This window comes from Micropterus dolomieu, linkage group LG01, assembly GCF_021292245.1.
Source record: "Micropterus dolomieu isolate WLL.071019.BEF.003 ecotype Adirondacks linkage group LG01, ASM2129224v1, whole genome shotgun sequence".
NCBI classification, from domain to species: domain Eukaryota; kingdom Metazoa; phylum Chordata; class Actinopteri; order Centrarchiformes; family Centrarchidae; genus Micropterus; species Micropterus dolomieu.
The window spans coordinates 7469025-7495175 of NC_060150.1; the positions used below are offsets into that span (position 1 = coordinate 7469025).

General features: G+C 40.7%; 1 protein-coding gene across 1 annotated transcript in view; it reads right to left on the minus strand.

Moving 5' to 3' along the window:
• Positions 1-325: 325 nt before the first annotated feature.
• Positions 326-26151, minus strand: part of mgat5 (alpha-1,6-mannosylglycoprotein 6-beta-N-acetylglucosaminyltransferase) — a 134100-nt gene continuing 108274 nt past the window's right edge. The window contains exons 13-18 of the mRNA XM_046054948.1: positions 14419-14568; positions 7330-7476; positions 7083-7199; positions 5749-5823; positions 4888-5045; positions 326-4494 (exon numbers count right to left, since the gene is read on the minus strand). Coding sequence (XP_045910904.1) covers positions 4296-4494; positions 4888-5045; positions 5749-5823; positions 7083-7199; positions 7330-7476; positions 14419-14568 — 846 coding nt within the window. The 3' untranslated portion in view covers positions 326-4295. The remainder of the gene's footprint in view (positions 4495-4887; positions 5046-5748; positions 5824-7082; positions 7200-7329; positions 7477-14418; positions 14569-26151) is intronic.

Below are 26151 nucleotides of genomic sequence, written 5' to 3' on the forward strand. Positions count from 1 at the left end.
TTTGGCGACTGTAAAACATGAATGTAATTATCAGGTGGAGTTTCAGCTGTCAGAAAGTTGATTATCATAGACCGCAGGTGCGGGAAGGAGGACGCATTTTTCATGAGTATTCATATGTTTTTCCTCAAGTCTGTTTCCTGCTGTGACTGTAACTGAATGTACACACTGTGCTGTGACACTAGTTTATCCGGCGCACATACTTGTGACTATGTTGGTTTGTGTTTAGTCAGATTTAAGGACTCTAATTTGAGTACACTATGCCGGTGTAAATACTGAAATCTGTGTTGCTGTGATGTAAAACAAATATTAAACCTGAGTCAGAGCCTTTTGTCACAGAAAAAAGGTTTATTTAAAAATAAAGTTATATCCCTCTTACTCGTCAAGGACTGTGAAAACAAAAAAATGTTGTCATTGCGTTATTCACCTCCTGCTGCTTGGACCACAATCATCCCTGGTGTTTCAGACACTGATGCTAACGGACAGCTTCAAACAAGGCGGGAACTGAATTATTGATAAAATGTTTGTATGACTAAGTAGCAGTGGTTTTGTTTTTGGATACAATGTAGACATTCGATGCTGAGATTAACAAAGACAGTGAAGAAAACATTGGTGTTTCAGTTTTCAGGAACAGACAGAGCTGATTTCTGCTGAAACCAAACAGCTGATAATCTGATGGACAGCATGCTTTGAATAAGTCTGACTAACATAAAGTAAGTGCTGCAACAAAACCAGTCTGACCGACTACTCGTCAGCTGCTCACAGACAGGGGACAGAGCTCTTATTTCTGTTAAGATGGGTCACTGGAGGTTAAAATGTTTTTATTGAGAAAAAAACATCTACGCCACATTTCACTGTTGGTTTGTTTTCTAGTATGAACTCAACTGGACTCTGACATGTACAACGGTGAGGATAAGTCTGGTGATAGTCTATATATTATTGTCAACAAATAAGATTCCTTCAAAACAACAAACACGGGCACGCCGTCCTGCTGCCAGAAATATTCTCTAAAGCAAATGGGTATTAATCCGCAGCTGAAAATAGTGCCCAGCAAATGCAAAATTTCCTCCTGTGCCCAGTGCTTTAGTTTTAGCAAATTTCTATATATATTTGTCAGCCATTTTTAAAAGTTTACATCTTCTGTAGGAACCAATAGGCTTTGGGCTGAGAGCAACAGAGGGTAGGGGACTCAGGAAGAATTGAGAGACAGACTAGCATGGTGTTTGGATTTGCAGATCAGTTGACAATAACAAAACTACAGATCATCAGCAGCCCTATCCTTTAAATTAAAGGATAACACCACTGTTGTTCCTTTCTCACTGTATCGCTGCTTTAGACGTAGAGTCTGAAATGCAAGACAACAGAATGCTGTGAGTAATCAGTTTAAGGCAATAAAACCAGAAAGCCACTTTAAGTATAGTACATGTGCTGCATTAATCTGATTACTCCAAAACACCAGTTTATACAGAGTTTCTAATACTGCAGAAAAACTGGTTATTGCTCATTTATTCACTGGGGAAAAGGGACACACATTTTGTGTTCACATGGATGCTTCTGAAATCAAATTACTGCTGGAAGTGGGTAATCCAATTACTAGAAAGCACGTAAATCCACTGAAAAGATCCTAATGTTTTCAAGAATGGACCGCAACATGTGTTGAACTGACATTTCACACTGTTATTCTCCTTTCTTCCTAAAATCACTGAAGGTTAACAGTGAATGGCCAAACAGTATTTTCCAAACCTAAACCACTCAACCGGGGTGTAACAAATCACAAGGTTTGGACTGATTACATAAAACTAAACTGCATTAAATTAAAATGATATGAAAATTCAATAATTTCAAATTTACTGAACAATGAAACTGATTTAGGAAAGGCTCTTGAATGAATCAGAAAAAACTGATTGCTTTATCTGATCTGTGGAGTTAAATGAGGGACTGAAGGTTGTATCATGAGTGTGTGAATTGTCTTTTCCAGGCTCCAGACGTGAACCCTGACATGCCACAACAGACTGTCAAACACAAGCAGGAAAAAAAAAACAAAACTCAACCATGAAAAGGCACATCATGTTCTTAGAAACACTAACTTGGCGGCAGATCACTGACCTGTTTAAAAAAGTTTTTCAAAAAAACATTAAAAACAGTCTGAGCTGACAAGGTGAGAGAGGACAGGTAGTGTACCGCAGCTGACCCGTGCCGTTCAGTCTGAATATACACGTGCAAACAGAGACAAACTGAGATTGGAAATCAAAGCACAAAAGTGTATGAGGCTCCTGCTGGCTTTCGCAATGAAACAAGACACGTTTGTCCACTACTGTCCATCTTCAAGAGACAGTGATGACAGGAAGAACAAAAGAAAAGACACACGCACACACACAAAAAAAAGGCCCAAATATAACTCCGTATTATGGACAGGAGTGTTACTCCTCACATCACTGCTATAAGCTGACCAGAAGTAGACAAATCCTCCCCACCTTCATATACTTGAACATAAGCTTGCTTATTTTTTATTCTTTTTGTTTAAATTACTCTCCATAAATAAAAATCTATAAAAAAGGAAAAAAGCAGGAAAACACCCCTCTTATAAATAAAAAAAAAAACAAAGATTTCCAGCAAAACACAGAGATAAAGATCTGTATACAAAATAAATACAAAAGAAAAACTTTAAAACCAATATGAACAATATACAGTGTCACTAATACCTTGTTAAACCTCTGCAAATAGATTAACGTAGTGCATTTTTTCCCCCATTCACCACAAGAACTACGAATTTTATTTTCATTTTAATTTTTTTTTCTTTGCAAATCTGCAGGCAAATTAAGATCCTAACGATTATTCAAAGGAAACTAGGAGATGCGAGGTTGTGCGTTGCAGGAACGCTTTGTTGGCACATTTTTTGTTGCGTACAGTTTGCTCGAAAGGATTTACAGCAGTTGTCTGGTACATGGGGAGAGGAGTGTGGAGCTGTGTATTCTCTAACAGTTGACTTTGTGCACATAAAGACAAAACAGACAAAACATCTCTGGAAGGTTTTCATGTTTCTCTGCAGGCGCTGGGAAAACGTGTTGCTGTTAACGCTCCCTAGCCTGCGATGCCTCGAGGTGTTACCGCTGCTACTGACGACAGCCTATCATCTATGACACAACGTCACGGCATCCTACGACTCCGACGCAAGAGCTTAAGCTACAGAGAATGACCCTCAACCTACTCCCCGATCCTCACCGCTCAGTGTGTGTGCGTAGTACCTTATTTTGAACAAACAAATATTTACGCATACACTACTGGCCTTTCATAGAAACACACACGCTCGACCCTCTTTGTAACTTTTTGTCACCATCAAATCATTTAAAACAAGTGTGCAACTTAAACGTATGAAAATCAAGGGGCAGACCGTGCCCACGAGTGACTGCGACTGGACTATTCTGTCTTTTGAAGGGGGAATGCAGACCACCTTCATTTCTGGAATATGTGTCAGGAAATGATAAAACGTCCAGAATAAAAATCTAGATATCTACGTTACATGTCCGCTCTCATCGCGTTCAACCAGATGAGAGGAGTTGGTTACAGTGTAAAACTGGGTTCTTCTTAAGCCACCATCTGTTAAGCCTGGGACAGTCCCCCTGTGTGTGTGTGTGTATGTATATATGTATGTGTGTGTCTGTGTATTGGGGGGGAAGCGGGCCTTCAGGCATGCCAGTCCAGTGCAAACCTACCTAAAGAATAAACAGTTTCAGATTGACCAGGGGGAGGTGGATGGAGGGGGAGGTGGATGGAGGGGGAGGGGGTTGGCTGTCAGGAAGGGGGCATTTCAGTCTCCTTGGTCCCTTGCTGCCCTGGTGAACCTGAAGACAAACAGGCAGGCAGTCACTGATATGTGGAGTCTACCAAGGTGGCAGAAGAGAGCTCGTTTGCTCCAATTTTAAAGTCTGAGACGTCTCCCTTTGTTGATTCAAGTAATTTTTACACTGCTTCCAGGACTCGCAGCGCCACCGCTGGTGAACCGGATGGTTGACGGGTGCTTGGGTTGGCTGCAGGAGTGCTTCACTTCCAGCAGCTGGGGGAAACAATAAATATGATGAAGACGCTCGGTCCTATGAATGTTTTTTCTGTCCAGACAGCTTCCCACAAAAAAGTCAGGCGTGTGTGTTTGACTGATAGCTGCATGTCTCACAAACACACTCAGACACTTGTTAAGCTGTTTCGATTTCATTTAACCTCATCCAGCCATGCCCCAAACCCCCTAAAAATCCGCCCAATCCTCTGTCAGTCCCCCCACCCCATCAGCCTGTGTGCTGGTGCTATAGGCAGTCTTTGCAGAGCGCCACCTGGCCCTTCATGTAGTCACGGCAGGGGCAGATGCGCTGCAGCGATGGGTGGGAGCCCGCGCAGCTGAACAGTAGCAGGTCAGACTGGAAGATGCAGTGGTGGCGAACCTCACTATAGGCCGGGACCACCGTGTCGGCGCTCGACTCCACCGTCTGACAGTCCACGCCAAACCTGAGACAAAGGCAGAGAGAGTGTCCTTCACTTTTTATGCTTACTGACTAACATTTGTGTCTGTAAATGTTTAAATTTGAATAGGAAGCAGAGAAATGATCAGACAAGCTGAGCAGGACAGACAGAGGGGACACACTCAACTCAAGTAATGTTCTCCACCATCAGTGATGAGCCTTGACCCACTTCTTCCAGTAAACAAACTGGGCCCTCCAGTGGTAATAACATGAAACTGCAGTTTCAATCACTTCATCTTTATTCACCACTTGATGACAAACTACAAATTAATTCAGGCCTGTGGCATGCTGCCACCTAGTGGCCGGCCACTTAACTACAACTGGCAGAGCATGTGTATCTGCTCACGTTTCAATGTATATACGCGTGTTTGTGTCCCACCTGGCCAGGTCCTTGTCCTTGTTGAGGTGCTGGAAGAAGGAGGGCTCACAGATGAGCTGCTCCTCCTGACACACCTGCTTACAGGTGCGACCAGGCTCGGCCAGTTTGACCTGCAGAGCGCTGAGAGGAGGCCACATCACCTGGCCGTGGCAGAAGTCCTGACAACACAACGCGACGGAAATACAGTTATGTTACTGAAGAACAGAAGCTCATACAAACAGACATGATTCCTGTGAGTCAAGCCATTCATCTGGTATGACACAGATGATTAAAAATCATTAATGCATTAACTATTTCAACAAATACAGGCACCGAAACTGTCCTAACAAGATAATCAGTAATCATGTTGCTGACAAAAATGTTTTTTTCCAGTTCAAGGAGGTCACTAATGCATTTATGTTATACACTTATTTTTAATTACTGAATTGTCACTTACACATTGGTTACTGCACACAGCTAAATAACATAACACATAACATTGTTGCTTACTTTGATTGAAATCCTTCAAATACAAAATACATTATTATATATTCTATTCTATATATTTTTGTTATGTATATCTTATTCCAATAATATAGTTTTTGACATGGTGTATATTTTGAAAATTATATATACATTTCCCCATCTTCTGTCTGATTGTTGCACACTGGTTTTAACATAGTAAAGCTTCAATCACACTTAAACTACAAAATAAAGAGTGTTTATAAATGATCACTTCCATTACATTAGAGTTATTAATCTATGCATTTGACTCATAGCAGCTGAAATAGTTGGCATTTAAATCACCAACTTTCATTCAGCTATAATCAAGTCTCAGATTCTGACATGCTTGTATGCTGAGGTAACATCTACAGGCTGTACCTGGTTCTCAATGAAGGCGTTGACTCTCTGCAGCATCCCCTCGCAGGTGAACTCATAGGGCAGATAGGGCTCAATCTGATCAGACAAACAAAACACAGACAAAGAAGTGTCAGGGGAGGATACTTCACTCTGTGTGTGTGTGTGTGTGTGTGTGTGTGTGTGTGTGTGAGAGCTCAGCCTGGTGAAATATCAACCCGGTGTCTGCCTTTTGAGTCCTGTCGACCTGCACAGGCTCAAGACTCGCAGAGGGGAAAACTTCAAAAAGGAAGGACCAAGAACTGAAGCCTTTGTTTGCAGTGCTGCTAAGCCGCTCGCTGCTTTCTCTGTGTCTTTGTGCGCTGAGAGGAAGAGGAGGAGGAGAGGGAGGGCGCGCGGGCCAAGCCGGAGCCTGGTAGGCTGCGGCTCGCCACGGATCACAAAGCATACGAGGCTCCGTGGGCTTGTCCGGTGAACCAAGCCATTGTTCCGACTCGCTCGGCGGGGCACAAAACAACACGAGGTCCCGCGGCTGGCCTTTAAATATGCATGGACGCGAAGACTGAACAGGATCTCCTTTTCTTTCCCCTGTGCTTTCACTCATCCTCCGTCTCTGGGTAGGTTTCCATCCAAGCACTTGTTTCAACCAATTATGATAATATGTTGATAATCCATGAGCCTTTCCTGCTTTTCATTCAGATCTTCTTCATCCTTTCATCTCACCACCACTAGTGTCTAGACTCCATCACGGGGAATTTCAATGCCTCTGCAGCTTCAACCCCTTTAAATGTTGCCAAATTGACTTTTCACATTCTCAAATTCAATGTATCACAATAAATGATTTTAACACTTTTTTCGTGTACCTCTAACATGAATGACTTGTATTTACATCATGTATTAGAGTGCTGTAAATTTGAATTACGACTGAGGCAATCAGTCAGTTAATCAATTAGTCAACTGACTGAAAATTAATCAGCAACCATTTTGATAATCAACTAATTTTTTTTCAAGCAACAATGAAAAGAAATCCAGTTCCAGCTTCTTTGATGTGAAGGTTTGCTGCTTTTCCTTTGGTTTTTGGACCAAACAAGGCTTTAAATATGTCAATTTCTGCTTTAAGAAACTATGATATGGGACATTATTTATTTTTACTATTTTTTGATATTCTATGAAAATCAACGTGAGTAGCAGCATTACTTTGCATTGTTGCAATAAGAAATTGCCAAATTTTACTGACTGAATCCCACAAAACAGTAATAATTATGAGGCAGTCATCTCATAAATGTTCCCCATCTTTTTACGCCATCGTTTTTATATTAACGCAGACATTTTTTAAGGAAAGGTGTTCCCGTGTTTACCTTCTGGCTGAGGATCGAGCGGATGGCCCGCTCCACCTCGGCAGAATTCTCGATATCCACCGTCCACACGTGGGGTTGACCGATGTACACCTCAGCATACGGATGTTGAGAGGTCAGCTGCGGACAACCACGAAAGAGTAGTTAGGAAGAAAAACTAACGCACCTTTTAAAAAGTAATATCTTGAGAAAAAGAGCAAGGAAAGAGTAAAAACTTGTGTTTGTGTCGCCAAAGATCTCCTCCGCTCACCTCTCTCAGAGTGGGTTTGCCCTTGAAGAAGTCTGTGTTTTTGCTGCTCTTTGGAGGGTTGAATTTGGGGTTGAGGAACGCACAGCCGTTGGCAATGGCCTCCAGGGGGGCAGGTCCCTCGTAGGGGAAGGACAGACCCACAAACAACTGCAGTGGAGAGAAAATTTAGAGGACACCAAAATGATTAGCCTCCACATGCATGTTATATTTAATCAAAACCAAGAGAGGGGTTGAACTCAGGATAAACATGAATTAAAGTATAACCTGAGAACATTTGTGCTAACTCTGCCTTTAATTAAAGCCACACCAACTTAAGTCTGTGTTCACACTTTTTTCAAGCTGCCAGCATGGGTTCATCACTGAAGGTGGGAAGGAGATACTGACATAATCAGAATAAAAAAAAAAACAGCAGGTGGAAGTGGAGAGGTAGAAAATTTCACCGGCTGCTTTGAGGAGTTTCTGCTGTTTGCTGATAGCAGCAGTTAGCCCTTGTTGAAACAAACCTCCCATGTTATCAGCACAAACTGCATTTGAGGCAGCACTTTTTCTCTATGAAACAAGGGAGGAAAAACAAGCAGAATAATATGAAGACATCGCTCTAATGTTTATTCCTCCCATAGGCCGCTAGGAGTTTGGTAAAGAGGGAGTACTGTGGATATTTTGCAGTTGGAAACACACTATATCTCGGCAGCCCGATGAGAATTGGAAAAACAACTACAGTAACTCGATTAAAGATGTTTACAACACTTTACAAATCTGAAACTACTCATTTAAAACACTATGAACGCCACATGAGCCTCATCACTTAATCTCAAAATACTGACCCTGATCTTTAGTTAACACATGTTTCTTCCACTTCAATCAGTGGTTCCCAAACTTTGTGGCTTGTGGCCAGTTAAAATGAAAACACTTGTGACTGGTTCGCCCAGAGTGATTTTCCTTTGAATCATTTTTAGAATATGCAAATCCTGAAATCATCCAGTAATTCTAAATGATTAAGAGACATTTGAGTAGAAGAATATTTCTTATATTGGTGTAATTAACTGTGTTATTTCTTCTTGTTTTTGTGTTTGAACTGTATTCATTCAGCAAAGCTTCACAGACAGCATCAATCTCTTGTCAACACCCGAGTGGAGGAATAAGAAGGCTGCTCTTTCACTTTCCCCAACCAAACTTATCTTACTGGTTCAGGGATCGGGCCGCCGACCCTCCGGGTATAAGCCCATTTCTCTTACGGTTAAAGAAGTGGGCTTGGGGTGCGCCTTGGTGAACGACTGGTTACAGCGCATGCAAAATGGCCTCATCTGTCTGGTTCAATTCTCCCCGTTTCTGCCTCCTCACCTGTCACTATGCAATAAAAAGACAAAATGCCCCAAGCAGGCTTGTGTTTATTGACAGTGAGGCCCTAAAAAGAGCTCATAAAATAATTCTGCTGTGGATTTTGTCCTCCATCACTTACACTGGAAGCATGTTAGGAAGGGACATTTGAACAGGAGGACTGGATACAAGTAAACAATGTGAACCTATCCTTTAAAACGCTAGATACCATTTAATAAGAGAAATAAAAAACATATGTAAAGATAAAAATAGGTGAAAAGATGAGCACTTAATGTTCAGTCAATATTGAGGGAGAAACTAAAAGTGTTTAACCTGAATTTAGATGGTAGACAAAGTCAAGCTCTGTGGTGCATAGTAACCAAAGGCTTCTTCTCTATGTTTACTGTACATATTGTTTGTTCTGTGGGTTTTCTGAAAAGCCCATAGTCCTACTCACATCTTTTAAAGTATGTACAGTACATATAGAAAACTATAGGGCGCTGTAATAACAAGTTCACTCCTCCAGGATGGGAAGAGCAAATATTTGAGAGTCAGTAGCAGTGTGCTGCAACCAGAGGCAGCTTTTCAACATGAGTATGAGACAGTCCTCCAGAAACGGGAGATGGGTGGAGATGGTGGTGGTGGTGGTGGTGGGGGGACTGGGCAAGTGGCATATTTACTGGAGGGTCAGAGCTGGCTGGCTACAATGGCTAGTCTGTGTGCGTGTGTTTGTTCTGTATCTATGTGCATATACACACCTGCCAATTCATGACAGTATGACAGATGACATACTCCGTCAACACACAACGCAGCACTGTATCATGAAGTAAGTCTGTACAGTCTTCAAAAAATCTAACCTGGGTTGTGAATTACACTCTTCTAGCCCCTATGTGAATACAACTAAAACCTACAGTCTTGTTAGCAAGAGACTTCTGCCAACAGGTGGCAGCAAAGCATACTCCTTCTGCATATGTATGTTGTGTGTTTGTGTGTCCGTGTGTGTGGATGTGAAAGCCCCTCAATGCTGAGAAACAGTCGGCCACTATTTATAGGGCGAGTAGGGGAGGGGATGAAGAGGAGACAGAGAGAGCTCTCAAAGCAGTGATCCATAAGACTGAAGGACTCAAAGGCAGAAATGCAGAAATGATGCCTGCGTCTCCGATGTGAATGTTACAAATTCAAAAAGAGAAATCAATCAAGAGTTGTAGCTTTTACCTGAAAGCTCTTTATTAGAGTGCATTAAAGCTGATTTGTGTATTCATGTTCACGTACATTGCAAGGCTTAGTGCTGTACATCAAGGACATTGTGCTCATGAGATCCAAAGCTTCGCATCAGAGCTGCTGTTCTATTGATTTGTCCCGCCCTTTAAAACGTCCCGCCTTCGTGTAAATTTGCATCCTCAACCTGACCCACTGCATGGACACACATCCAAATGCCAGTAAAAATAATGACCCACATGTCAATATAATGTCCCAGACCATATCAGACAAGTGTCATAAATATGTATTATAACTCCTCTTTCCATCTGGTTTCAGGGTTACTTAAGTAAAAGAAGCAATACTACAATTTACAAATACAAGTATGAATCCTTGAATCATTTTTTGTTGTGGAAAGGTTACAACTCTACCATTCTCTATTTAACTTTATAGTAACTACTAACTACAGCCAATTGGCTGGTTAAACACCGTAAATGTAGTGCAGTGAAAAGTACTATATTTGCTTTTCTGTATCCTAAAATGTACAATAAAGATGCTTTCATTTTACAGGCAACACAATAATGGAAATAGTACTCCAAAGTACATCCTTTGTTAGGAGGCCAAATTTAACTTTGAATAAAGATCTCCATCTTTTAGCATGGACACACTAAACGACACCAGTGTTTTTCATATCGTGTTACTTGCGTCATAAAATTTTCCTACATCAGCAGTGTTATTCTTGCTTCTGAGGAAAGTTAGAGCACAAAGACAATGGGCAGTTATTGGCCACATAGAGATCCGACTAAAGAAACTGTATCAACAGAAAAGGTGACAAAGATAAGGACTTAACACAATGTCCGTGACGCTGTGAGGCGCTTGCAAAGCACACAAGCTGATGAACACGAGATGCAAAGAGGAGCCTCTACCTCTGAGCTCAAACTCACATGTAAATTCAGGTTTTATGAGCTGATCAGACTGAAGGATGTGAAGCAAATTGTGGTCAGCTCACTATTGTGCTCCAACACAAGGAGTCTGGAGTGTCATGGCTCTGCCTCAGACCCAGCCCAGGCCACATCGCCTAAAACATGGCAGTCGCTGAGTTTAATGAGCCAAGAAGTTAATTACGTTTGTTCTTGGTATTTCTAATTCCAGCAGCTGCCATGGGTTGTGTTTGTTTTCTAATGAGCAGAATATGATGACAGTAATGATTTAAAAGACAAAAGGAAAGCTTTGTCCTTGTCTTATATACAAATCTTAATATGTAATGTAGTGTGGAGCAGTGGGATAGAGAAAATGTGAATTTGAAAATAAGAAACACATGCGAGACGAACCAGAGGCAGACAGTAGGAGGCAATTAAACAGACTGACTAAGGCAGATATACGAGATGGAAGAGAAGCAGGCAGAAAAATCTAAAACCTTTGACTGTCAGCTTGCAACATGACGCAGTAAAGCTTTGCCACACTTCAGCGGTTTGATCATTGACACTATTCCCCTGACACAGCACAGCACGTCAAGAGTTTATTTCAGGAAATTTAGTTTGAGAGAAAATCAAATGTCAAGACATCCACGGCAACATACTCCTCTTTTTCACAGAAGCGCTTCCATGCACAGTATTTTTACAGTACACTCTGTCAATAGTTAAATCCCACGAGGCTAATTAGCTCAGGCAGTCTGATTGTAACAGTAAATGTGTTTTTTAAGAAGCAAGAGGAAAACTGTGCCTACAACACCTCCTGCTTTGCTTGTAAGCTCTTAAACAACACTGCGGCTAAAATGTTGGGGTTTTGTGGTATTTAATTGGCCGTTCCCCTGTTGGGTTCTCCCTGCAGAACAACGTGTAATGATATATGTATGTATCCCCGGTGAGTGTTAACCTGCCAGGCTACATGAATCCAGCAAATCAAAATTCACTCCATTCTTTGTACTGGCACAAAGTTTACAGTATTATTTCTTTTTCAACATTTTAATGACCTGCTCCACTGTTATACACCTTTGCTTTTCTCTGTCAGTGCCCCAAGCATGACTGGGTTTCTTGGTTTTAGGTGCTCAGAATTGTTTTTTGGCTGAAGCAATGAGTCTTTTCAGTACAAAGGGGGGCTTAAATCTCAATCCATCTTTTTTCTATAACTGTCTGAATCATTATCTATGCCTCTCTTGCACTTTTTATCCCTGCCCCAGCTCTTGTCTGATGTCTCTCTCCTCTCTGCCTCCCTTCTTCATCTGATGGGAAAGCATCTGGTGTCAGAGGCTAAAGAAATCGAAGCTCTCTTCTACCTTATTCATCTGAAAAGGATGATGACTGGAGCCAAAAGACAGACTCCATCTTTCATTGCCAGCACTAATGATGGTTTTCACCTTCAGCGGACATTGTTGTCAGGTTTCTCAGCACCAAGTAATTTTAATTCCATTCCCATACAGCACTGGGCAGTGAAAAATCACTGCTTTCTCCTAAGACAAGTGATTTATAGTTTGCTAAACACCTTCCATGAAACAGCGATTGTGCAGCTAAGCAACATGTGTGCATGAGGCTCCAAAAAGACTAATTGAAAGAGTTTGGAGGGTGATGTCTTTTTTAGCATTAACAAAACACAAAAGCAAAAGTTTAAATGAATGGATTAAACCGTGTTTATCTGCTCTAACATAAGCTGCAAATGTTAGCATGTCTGTGTGTGCATAACTACATTAGTTTGTAGGGTTACAGGTTAGGTTTTAAAAAAGCCCAGTTGACGACTAGCACATACGCTATGTAGTGTTTCCTCACTGTGTGGAAGCTGGTCTTGGATGCTATCAGAGTTTTAGCTAAAGTTAGCAGCTCTGTCTTACTCTTACATTAGATCAGGGGAATCCCCAGCCAACTGTACTCAAACACATCCATTAGTCCTCATCCTAAAAACCTGAAAAACCACAGCTTGAAGTTATACAGACGTTCAGGTAACTCGTTGATTGGACAGTTTTAAAGAAACCAGGCAAACGCACAAGGGTTCTTCTAAACTGAACCAAACAGGTTATGTGTGATAGCACCCATAACACCAGGACCAATTCCAGGACTAACTAGTTCTACACTGCAAAACAAGAACAATGCCGTTTCTTTATTTCCATGTATTCTGAATGGATCATGAAATGGTGAGAATACTGACTTTTTGCGTGGAACCGTAGTCTTTTAGCACAATATGATGTAGGCATATTAACAGGGTTCTACTTTTAAATCAGCAGTGCAGAACTTATGTCTCCCCCTTCTGACAGAGAAAGTAATAACACAACACTATCAACAACATGTGCTTATGATGTACAGGCTCTGCCATGCTGAGCTGCTGATATTGCTACGGTTTCTCCCCCCTTCAGCTGTGGTAAACCAATCATGCTGTTTGGCAGAAAAAAACATCAATACTAGATCGCCTGAATGTCGCCTCTGACACTAGATATAGAAACTCTGTACACTGAATACAGAGAGATTTACATGGCACTGATAGGCTTAATCAGAAATGTGTGCACTTGTTTGGCAAGGGTTTGAATGTAACGGACGTTCATTTGCATGTAAAAGTTCCGCACTCCAGTTTTAAAATTAAACTGTATGAAAGTCAGCCGTAGTCAGCATTTTCAACCAACGTGTGGAGCCTAATGTTAGCCATTTAGCTAGCTAGCTAGAGCTGTTAAAACCTGCTAGTATCAGTTGTCATTTCATACCAGATGAATCCGATAAAAAGATTAAACTTATCTGTTTCAGGTATCGTGAATAACTAAATGTGTTTGCATTTATTATTGGGTTTCTGCTCAGCTTTTACTTTTGTATTTCCTGCATTTGAATCGATAAAAAAAATGATTTTTTAACAGATGGAAAGTCTTGAATCAGTTTGAGGGAGCATGCTCTCCACTTCACAGCTTTCAATACTGCCACACAACAAAGCTATTTATGTTTAACAGCTCAACACACATTCTGTGAACATGTAAAGTGTGTGTTCAGAAGAGATCGCTCCACGCGGTACAATCCAGCCTGGCTGCAGTCTCTGTGTCCTTGCCTTTGTGAATGAGAGTGGTTTGAGTAGTAAGAGGAAGGGACAAGTCATGACGTGAATGGAGAAATGCTTCTGAGGACGGCTGGACTGAGGACAGACTCAGACAAACTACAGCCAGATCAAGGCTCTTTCAGAAGAGGGTCTCTTTTCACCCAAACAACATCTAACTTTAGGAATCAAATTTTTGTCTTGAGTTACATTTTAGCACTGAAATGTGCTTCAAAATGAAGGCTGCAAGTGAGCCATCTTTGTATTTAGACACAGAGGGTCGGGCATGGCTAATTTCGAATTAGGTAAACTGTGTCTCAGCCACTGGATACTATTACAGGAAGGTTCAGAGCAGGTTTCACAGTCTTTGGCACATAGAAAATAGGGTGATAAACATACAGTGTTTCCTCAATATTCTGCAGGTTAGCTGGGACACAGTTTCTTGGTCATTTAAAAATGTCAAAGGGAAAAGCGTGGGAGTTGGTTTGTGGCTTTCATAGCTGTCTAATAAGTACCGCACTCTCACACCTTCATTTCCCTGCAGGTTCATTTTTCCATGTGAGACAATTTCACCTTGGTTTCCCGGAGGAGGAACTGCAGGTCTCGGCCGCTCAGGATGCCATGGTTCTTGACGTAGCTCGGGAGGTGCACGGTGCTGGTGCCGTGCACGGTGCCGTGGACCTCCATGTAGCTGTGGATGACGTCAAGGTATTTCTTTTTGTCCTGGAACAAACAGAGAGACGTAATCAGTCAAGAGAGTTCCAGAAACCTGCTGGAAACCACTCTCTACTCTGAGTCTACTCTGAGAGGGTACATTTGAAGTGAGACACACCATTAAAGAAATTTAGGTTATTTAGGTTAAGCTGCTGCAATCCAGAAAAATAACTTCCTGGAATGAACCATATTGAATTCCATTTTTTTTTTGAGAGGGGATCAGTATCGTTTCTTTGTTATGTGGCCCAATGAACATTTGTTCGAGCTACCTGACTGAGCATCTTGCCACAATGGCAGGCAGAGCTAAAAATAGCACTGTATGAGGAGCATCAGTGCACACAATACCCTTCTATTGTTATTAAAGTTTACCTGATCCATGATGTCCTTCATCAAAAAGACAAAGCATTCAAAGCAGGCCAATAAAACCTGCTTTTGCTGCGTTGTCGCTGCCATTTATTTTTGTTTTGTGTGTTCGCCTACTTTATTTTAATACTTTAAAACTGATTCCAGAGTATTTTATTTCATCTGTGCTCCAAACAAGGAATCAGCTAGAAAACAATTACAACAAAGGGTGCGACTTTTCATTATGTGATAATGTTTACTTCCTTTTTATTGCCTGTACAGCATAACAGCATCAATCTGTTTTTATTAGATCGACCTTGGCAAAGACCCTGTGATGTCAAAACAGGTCTTTTTTTAAAACCTATTAAATGTCCCCAAAAAATAGATGTTTTTAATGATCCTTTTTATTTGCCTCAGAGTGCGTTTTCATCTTCAAGGGCCTTTTAGGTTCCCCCGAATTTACTGCAGTAATTGCACTTTGCCTCTTTCATGTGCAAGTGATAACAGACCAGCATGTACTGAAGCAGAAATACTAATAAGATTCAAGATGTTGTAAAATGTTAAAGTGACTCAAGGATGTGTGAAATTGTAAAAATGTCTTAATGAAATTCCCTAAACGTGTTTATCAATTCACCAGTTTCTTGGGCAGGCATATAATGCATTTACTTTAAACATCTTTTTAGTATCCCTGTCAAGTTGGTCATAGAAGCCCCATAAGAGTTTCATTTTAAAAATAAGTCAAGTTAATCAGTCTGGATGGAAACATTACTTCCATTATAAAAGGCCTCTGATCGTCCCCATGCTGAGACTGTCACAGCAGGCCTTTGATTCTCAAAAAACGAGGACATGACTGCAGTGTAACGCAGCCAAATGTGCACACAAACTATCCCCCCGTGTCCCCTTCTAAAATGCAGTGCAAAATGTGTCTTTTTCACTTTGTCCTGTACCTGCTGAAGATCGTTGAGCCACGCGGGAGCGACGTACAGTACAGTCGAATGCTAAAGCCCGAGCCCTTTAGGGATGCAGTATAGATGAAAGCTGGCCATTTTCTCCATATTGACAAGATGCCTCAAAGGCGCATTCACCAGTATGTTCACACACGCACACGCTGAAATATTATTGATTAGCCTTCACACACATGGGGCAGCAAGGCCTCATTATTGTTGAAAGCTACCGGTTTCAAATTTACACACAACTCCTCCACACGAACCTGCCATTGAAACAGTTCTGCCTCCAGGACATTTTCCTGCTCTCAGTCTGTGACTGTGTGTGTCTGTGTACCTCAGTGCTTTCTTTTGGGGATTAAATTTCAGGTAGCCGCTCGTCAGTGTCCCTGGAGGCCTGGTTATCAGATGCCTCCAGCAATCCTGCTGTAACTAAAGCAGCCTGGTGTGTGTGTGTGTTTGAGATGAAGTGCTAATTAGAAGGTGAAATCACTATCCTGTAATCTTTTCACTCTGAACTGAGCTAGGATTTTTCTCCATGTATGAAGGGATTTATAAATGAGGGTTACTGGTGGGTATCTGAAGAAGAGGCACACACACACACTCTCCGGAATTTATCTGAGGTTGTGCATGAGATCTGAAACAGCTAATAAAAAAAGACCTAACTGATCCACACTTTGGAACAGGAATACATATTTTACCATGTTCAGCTGTTTAGACGTGAGGCCAAAAAACAGAATAATTCCAATGCAGTGGTGATTCATGTAAATATTTTGAATAGAAATTATAAGATGTTGCCCTTTGACATCAGCTGATGGCGCTTTAAACGCAAAAGATGACATATTTACGTATGCGTTTAAACTATTCGGGACAGCCCTATTATGTTAAAGCTTTATTCACAACGCCAATATTCAAATCGACCACCCCCATTTTTTGCATGTCTATTCATGTTGTTTAAAATAAGAGCTGCAACGATTAGTCAACTGATTGATTAACATTTTTCACAATTTCCTGGAACTAATCGATCAACCAAGAAAATAATCAACAGATTAATCGATAATGAAAATAACTGTTAGCTGCAGCCCTTGTGTAAACCCAGTATTTCTGCACAGCTGCAGATAAAGATTAGGCTATACTAATACTATCCAGTGGTGGCTGCATAGGATTGTTTCCAACTCATGTGATACAAACTCCAGCGCCTTGTAAAGTCCAAAAGTCAAAATGTATTAAAAAAACCCCAAACAAAGATGTTTTTATCCAAAAAAATATCCTGCTTCGGTTCATATGTGTTGGCCTTTCAAAAATAAAATTTTCACTGCGGTCAAAAAACAGTTTGCACTCCAGCTTGCCGCACACAAAGGGAGGCTCACACCTGTATTAACGGGTCGGTCTAGCAGCAACCTAACAGCAACCAAAAATTACATTTATATAACCACAACAACAACAACAAAAAAAAATCTATTTTGGCTGCTTTGCGAGTGAGCCTTCTGTGAACTTCTGCAACAGGATTTTGGGATTAGCCTGCTGCCCACATCCATCATGTATATATATATAAAAAAGAACAAATAATTTGATCCGATGAATCACTTTATTACAATTGAGTTTGTTTTTTCAGGCTAATGACGTCATAAAATATCAAGATGGACATTTGAGGCTTCATTTGAAAACCTCAGTAGAAGCAGATTGGGAACAGTCTGTTGGCATTCAACATAGAATGCAATGCACTGTAATAATGCATATGAGATTTAGCAAAGTTAGACTATGGATTATACTGAGCATTGTTGGACTGCGGTGCAATCATGTGTAAGAGTGCAATGTTTGTTGAGCTACGGTACATGTTGCATGGCTGTAACTGCTTGGAGAGGAAGGGAAAATAAACACTACTAAAGGAAAGGCATGATTAAGTCTCTTAAGGCAGGATGTTTGTTCACTCTGACTGCTTGAGTGACTGTGTGCAGGGGAGGAACATACGATTGCCATGACCCTTCAAGGCAGTCGCCGCACAAAGCTTCACGGTCAGAGGACATCACTTCGCCAGATGCTCTCTGGAGCATGGCTGGATTCTCTCTCACACACACACACAAACACACTTCGATTGGGCTACAGTGGTGTTTAAAAAGAACAGAAAAATCTCATCCCTGGCAGAGAGCGTCAGGAATACAGCAGTGGAACAACATGTAAGAGAAGCATGTTTGTGAGGTGCGTCGCCATTTTTAGATTCATTGTGGATTCATTTTCTTCACTTTTCCTTCACGTAATGATATTATGTCAACTTCAGTTCATAATCCTGTCTCAGCTGTCAGCACACTGGGAGACAGACTGATAACATTACAAAAGAGTTTCCCCTTCCGCGTCCTTGATCAGCCCGTGTGGTATTCAGCGAGCACAGTGTGTATTCATCTGTACTGTAATCTGATGTATAAGTCTCTGAGCAAATGCAATATGCAATCTGAAACCAGGAAGCAGATCGATTGCGGCATCCTTGTGCAGGAGCATGTGCTTGGTGAGTTATAAAATAGCTGCTTTAGCTGGAGAGGTTGATTGAAGCAGGAGCAGGAGGAGGAGGAGAGTTTTATGACCTTGTAAATCAGGGGGAATTTGTAAACCCTGGCTCAGGAGAGGAAACAGGAGTGGCGGAGGCTGCTTTCTGTCGACAGAAGGGAGGGTTGAGGGATGTGTGTCCAGGGAGGAAAGCTTAATGGCTGAGAGAGACAATCTCTGAGACTCCTACAGCAAGGAAGGTCCCTCTTGATGACCGATAGCTTTACAGCACTTACCAGTTGTTTTAAAGTTGCTAACAGCTCTTTCTAAGTTAACAAGGCTAAGAGTCTAAAGCCACGTTAGCAAATTTTGCATGCCTGCCGAGAATTGTAGGAAAATGCATTAAAGTTCTGCTTTTAAACGCTATACTATTCTTTGTGGGGTTGATCAATAGTGATAAATGATCTGTATATATTTTATGAACGTTAATCGTTAATATATTATTACACAGTAAAAGTACCATTTCTTGAGATTCAGCAAAAACATGTGGCGTTAACCGCATTCAAACAGCAAAGTGTCCTAAAAGGACCTTAAGAAGTGAATTGTATAATTTCGGCAAAACAGATATTGTAGGCTACCTACCGAAATTTGCATCCACCGCGAGGTGTATGCAATTCACGGCAGGCATGCAGAATTCAGCACAACACCTGCGCTGCAAAACGTCACTAGACCTTGTGGGATCAAGGCCTGATCATTGTTATAAGCTCACAGTAAGCTCACGCAGTCTACCGGAGGTAGATTGTGTCTGACTTGACGGCGCTTTTTTTATTCCCCTATCTATCAAGTCTGCAAAAGTCAGCCAGTTATCTCGAACGCACCTGTTGACTACCAGTTATACAGCGTGGTAACTTCAACAGCTGTTTTCCAAAGTTAACAAAGCTCTCCTTATTAGCTAGGCTCCTTACATGCTTGCTAATAACGGTTGACAGCATTGTGTTGGACAGATTTGTGCAGAGGTGTTTATGTTTATGTTGTTCGTGTTTGCAAAAGAGAGAGAGAGCGACTGAGTGAGATGATGTGCGGAGCAAATGTGCGCTGCGCAGCAATCATGAATGATTTTAAAATGGGTTGCCAAATTTACATGGGCGGCTGTTCATCTACCTGGGCGGCCCGGCTAAGTAAATTTGTGTATGGGAAACACTGAATTGTCACAAAACACAAACTGACACTTCAACAACTTTCAGACCTTGCACATTCACTTCACCCATTTTTCACACATCTCTGCAGAGATGTCAAAATGTTGTGTCAGTCAGAGATAATGGTAGTGGCTAATAAAACGGCCATAGGTCTCTTGGTGCTTCCTGCAGTGTTTAACCTTTTGTCCCAAGGGTTGAACTTTAGTCTGTATGGTATACAAACTTCTTTTGACAGTGAGAACATCTTCACTGAATAACTAAATGTGGAGGAAGTTAACAGACATCACCTTTACAACGTGACCAAATTTCTACAAAAAGATTAAAGATTTTTATGAAATTAGCATGTTTGATGAGATATTCCCTGTCAACTGTTTTTTAAAAAAGATATTTTCTGGGTATTTTGCCTTTATTTGAGAGAGATAGGACAGTGCATAGCCTGTGAAAATGTGGGAGAAATCACTTTAAATATTCTGCCTCAGATTTGTGAAGTGATCCACTGTTTGCCATCAAGTGTTTGTCATATTCTAGACATAAGGTATAGATTAAAACCACAGTTAACCGTCTGATTTCTTCAACTTACACTCAGGAGGAAAAATCAGCCTTTACACTTCAAATAAATAATGATTTGATTTTTATCGTGATAGTTATCTTATGGGTTCTGAACAATGATATTAGAAAATGCTCAGTGTACATAAGCTCATTTTACTGAAAGGTTCGTGTATTATGAGTTTCATAATGCAGACAGCTGCATGGAAGTCCATTCACTACCCAGCAACTGTACATAGTAGAAATACCATTTGGATCTCAAAATGCTCAGTATTGCAGTACCACAAACTGTAACTAAGCTCACTCTACTTACCTGTACAGTTTGAGATGCAGTGAAGTCTAATGGTAAGTAAAGTCTTTTCCCTGCTATTGCATCTCTCAGTCAGCCAATCCATCAGGTCTATGAGTTAACTATGACATAATTCAAAATCAGCTTAAATGCTCACAGCAATCACATGTACTTTGACAGATACTTTAGAAATCCCCAAGGGAAACAGGGGTGGTAAAATAGTGTCCAGAAGTGCTTGGAGTGCAGTCAGGAGATGTTATTTACTTCAAAGCCCTCGCACACTCCATTAGACATAATGGAGTGTGGGACTGTTCAGTGGCTGGCCAGAGCATGTTTTTGACTGTCAGACAGTAGACGAGGTGCTGAAAAGTGAGTCCCAGCCATGTAGGATGCATAATCATCCAAGTGTAACAGGCTGAGCGCATATGGGAGGAAACATTGAGTTGTAAGCCCGGTTCAAGAAAAATAAATTAAAAACACAAGCAGCAGCAATACTATTCTTGCCTGTCCCTCAGCTATGGAAACACGTGTAACGTCACATGCTTCATTGGGTACAATTAAAAGCTTTGCACATTGTATACAGAAGCTAATGGCACCAGGAGGGGGATCTTAACACCATTTCCATATTGAAAGTACTACTTAGTGAAGCATGCAGTGAACACAACTGGTGCCATCAGGAGGGTTCCATATAATTTCAAGCTTAATTATCACAAGATTTGCTGTCCTTGGACAATGTGGTAAAAGCAGAGCTGGACTGCTTGATCAATTAAAACAACTAATTACTTCTTTTTATTCTAATATTATTCATAAGTCTGGGTAAATCTGCTTCTGTGAATGATCATGGAAGCAAACAGTGTTGACGTTCAGTACTCATGTTCTCCTTTTGCACAATAAAATCAAAGCAGATGGAACACTACACATTTAAGGTCAATGAATCAAGGACAATGACTAATTATGACTAATTATTATTACTTTTTCCTTAGAAAATTCAACCAAATTTCAAAACGTTAAGCTTATTTGGGACATCCGTGCCTTTTTGATATCAATTTAATGTTCATACTTTTATAAAATATTCAGCTTTTTTTTGCTGCTTTCTAGGGCTGTCCCCGACTAAGGACTTACATAGTCGAATCAGAATAATCAAGTCTAGCCTAAAGTCTACTGATAGTCGAATCATGTGCTGCGGGGACGATGACACACCGTAACACCGCGTTAATCTTGACAAGCTGCAGAGCTGTAGTCTCTATTCTATTCAGACACTGTAACTTATGTTATGGCAGAAAATTGTGTCCTCTTACATTTAATCTTTTATGCATGTTCTTTTACTATTATTATTATTATTATTATGTATTGTGTTTTATCCTTAAACTTTCCTCTCCTATACTTATGATGTTAGTCTGTCCACATTTACTAGGGTTTAGGTCAGAGCTGTGAGATTGTTTTGGTGTTTCCCTCCCTTGTTGTTCCTCTCCTCTCCTGGAATGTTCATTCAAGGCCGAGAGAGAATCTCTGTTCCCCAAAACATAGAAACCTAGACTGTGTAAATGATGATGCATCCCTTTGCTCAGGGCCAGACGTTAGTGACTGTCTTAGGAGACAGAACCTCTGTTCCAGCTGATTTGTGTTGTAGTACTTCTCTGTTTATTCTCTTTTGTTAAATAAATTCTTCAAAGACAACGGTTTGTTGTAACTCAATTATTTGCTCAGCCCCTCACCAGGAATATAATTTCCACGAGAACTTACACTGTACATTTCCAGCTAAACCGAGTCTTATTGTTGACCCTTTTCTCTCTGCTCACCTGCCATTTACCGGTCATGTGCAGAATTTTGCGTGCATGCCATGTGGCCAACAACTGCATGCATGTCGTGGTTCCTTGCAGGTCTATTTCAAGTACTAGTTACAAACGATGTAATATTCTTTGTGTGGTTCATCAATAGTGATAAATGATCCGAACGTCCCGCGAAGTGCGGACAACTCTGCACAACAACGGTGAAGTTAAGGCTCCGTCTCTAGAGCAAGTTCCACTTGTGCCAATACACATGCACTGATGCCTGCTATCTTGAGGGTTAGGCTTACAATTCTGGATTTAATCACGCACTTTAAAAACATTTATTAAAAGCTTTTTTTCCTGTTCTCATTTTTTTATTTACAGCATTATATATTGAAATGTATATTGTAATAGGCAGTATATTAACTTATTGGGAGAAAACTGGTAGTTCTACGTAAAAATAGACATTGAGCACCTCCAAATCGCCAAAATGGCATGATCCTCGTTTTGCAGCAAATCTTTAACTGTGAGATTGACAGTTGAATCCGGCTCGAATCTTCGACTACTCAGGGTCAGCCCTACTGCTTTCATGGCTCCGCCCATCGAAGCATTGAATCTTCGACTACTCAGGGTCAGCCCTACTGCTTTCATATATTACTCTTCAGCTGTCATCTTGTATTCTTCTTTCAGCACTTACACACATCAACTGGCAGTTTCACTGCTTTTATCTCTTATTCTTTAACAGAGTTTATCTGCCTTAAGCGCTCACACTTCAGCTAACACTTTAAACTCTTTCAAGGCTCAGATCTTCACCTTTGAAAAGCAAAACCTTGGTCAGCTCCTCCAAGTCCCACACTGTTCATACACAGTTTACTGCAACTGCTTTCAGTAACACTTCAAGGGGCACCTTCTTTCTGTTTATATACTTAAAATGGCTAATTTCATTCTGTGACGTACATTTACAGTTCAATTTATCACCTACACACGTGACATTTAAACTTCCCTTCAGCACTTACACTTATGTTGACACTTCATTCAGCCTTTGCATTTTAGCTGCCATTTCAACTTCTTTTGGTAATTGTACTTCAACTGCAACTTTATCTTCTTTCAGTAATTCAGCTATTTCTATAATAGCTATTTCAAGGGAAAATTTTCAGCAATAGGCGAAAATGAATTTTCTTAGGAAAATGTAGCCTTTATGTAAAACAATATTTAACCCTGCAGCTTGGAGTTACAAAGTAAAGCTGTAACGAACAGCCCCTTCTGAAAATGCCTTTCACCTAATTCAATAAAATATCTGTCACAGAAGGCGTCTATTTAATAACAGCAATAATATTTCCCACTCTAACCTATATTTCTTTCATTAAACGTCAAATTCAGGCACCTGCGTCAGTTTAACGGCCTGGGACTGCTTCATGAGATCAGACAACGACAGTGAAAGCCAAGAAGGTTTAATGTTCAACTCAACTTAGTTAACCACCATGAAAGGTGAATGAAACACATTGTTGTCTGTTTATGGGCTTTCAAGGGTGAGAGTGTGGGATGTTACCCTTCCTGCTCTGCATATGCCAGCACAGAGTGTGTGTGTGTGTCCATCAGCTCAGTGTGATTTGTCTTTCTTCATCATGTCCTCTGATCTGTTGCCAGGGGCCTGCAGCTTTCCCTCTCTGTACATCCTACTCATTCTCACCTTTTCCCATCTTCCCTTCTGCCTCATCAATTACTTTCTTTCACACCAACACTGAAAAACAGGGACACTAACCGATATGATGTAGATGTGGTACACTGATGCAGTGAGTCCAGGTAAAAGCTGTTGAGGCCTTATTGGTTTCTTTTATTAAATCTCAACCATTTAGAAATTAGAATTATGGCGACTGACTTTACTTGAAATGGTAATGCAGCTGGTAACCCGTCCAGGGTGTACCCCGCCTTTTGCCCACTGTAAGCTGGGATTGGCTCCAGCCCCCCGTGACCCTGTACGCAGGGTAAGCGGTTGACGATGGATGGATGGATAAACAACACGCAGACATCTAGTTCGTTCTACATGGACAGCAAACTACCCGTTATTACCATATTACAAATTACATGTTTGCAAAATATGTATATGCAATATGTGATTTTGCACAAATCAAAGTTCCGTATACTTCTTCATATTCCATTTTTTTAAAATAAAGATTTAAGGACGAAAAAAGAGATTCTGATTATTCCGACACCACATGAATGCACCTCTCACCCCTCCCTTTTCAAGCGCGCAGAAGCAGCTACGGTGGCCGACACGCTCTGTCAGCTCTTGTGCTAAATTATACGTGTGCTCCTCCATTTGTCCAATTGCTTTTCTTTTCTTATTTCTAATAAACCAGTCGACTACTACTACTATCATTACCTTTTCTTGTTCTTCTTTTTCTTCATACATATTCAACATAGTGATGAAATGCGCTCTGAAGAGACATTTGTCCGTGTTGGGCTACTGTACAAACGTGGCGGCGCAACATGGTGACTTCCATGTTAGAGGACCCGCGGTGTATGTGGATAGAAATGGCTCATTAAAAGATATAAAAACATAACGATTTATTATGTAAGGTCTTTATACACCACTGAAAACATAGTTATGTATATTTTGTTGCATTTCTGTCAATAGATCCTCCTAAATATTACACACTGGACCTTTAACATGGACCAACCATGTGCACACAGTGACACAATTGCTGGTTTGTATAGTCTGTATATGTATGGAAGGAGAGACAGAGAGATTGAGAAAAGGGAGGCAGTCACTCTTCGCTCTGCCTTTCTACTCCTCCAACTGGGTTGCTATGGAAACGGCTCCCTCAGAGGTGGTCTGGCCATTTTATTTCGGGTCTCACCATCAACACTTCCTCTTCAATAGCAAAAAAAAAAATGAGTCGCCATCCTGGCTCTTTAATCTCCAGGATCTCTCTGGTCTATTTCATATGCAACCCTGATCCTCCTTGGATGAGCTCTGGCCTTCCTGACTAGACAGACCATCCACAGCAAAATGAGGAATGTCACTAGAAATTGATTCACTACAAAATTATCCTAGCTTTAATCACAGGATTGACTGTCACCGCTATCACCACACACACCCACCCACCCACCCGAGTGCAGACAACTCTAAATCCTGCTGCTGAGTTTAGGAGTCAGAATAACCTGAACTGTGAACGCAGCTCAAGCTGCTGCAGCTACTCAAGATCCAAGTCAAGTGGCAGAGTTGTATTTGATAACTGCTGAGTAAAGTGACAGGGGTTAGTCCCAAAGTTCACCTCCAACCAAATCAAACTCTGCCCTGTGCTACCCCAAAATCTGCACACTGTTGCTAGCACTGCTGACGCTAATGTTGGACACCAGACGTCCTCTCCTACGAAATTTAGCTGACAGACATATACATATATACACATATACACATATATATATATATATATATATATATATATATGTGTATATACATACACATATACACATATATACATACATACATATATATATATATATATATATATATATACACACATACATACATACATACATACATACATACATACATACATACATACATACATACATACATACATACATACATACATACATACATCTTGCACATACACACATTTCGGAGTTGTCTTCTCATAATTTTCACTGACGTAAACACACACCAGGTTTTATCCATCTGTTTTTCAGGATATTTGCATTTTGCTGTGATGGAGAATTTTGCTTTAAACTAGCAATGCTAAAATGCTTATATTATAAAAAATAACCTAAAGATTTATTTTACTTACAAAATTATTAGTTTTCCGAAATCGAATGAACAGAAGGTTTATGATCCACAAACTCTATGAGGTTTGAGGTTCAATCCCTAGCTTAGTTGTAGTAAAATCTACTTGTGTAGGCGCATACAACTATTTACCAAACGGAGAATCCTTTTTGTACAAAGCCCCTAAAAAGATGAGAGAATGAGAAACTCATGTATGCTACAAAGCATCTGTACTTGTTTTCCCATTTCCAGTTGGAAC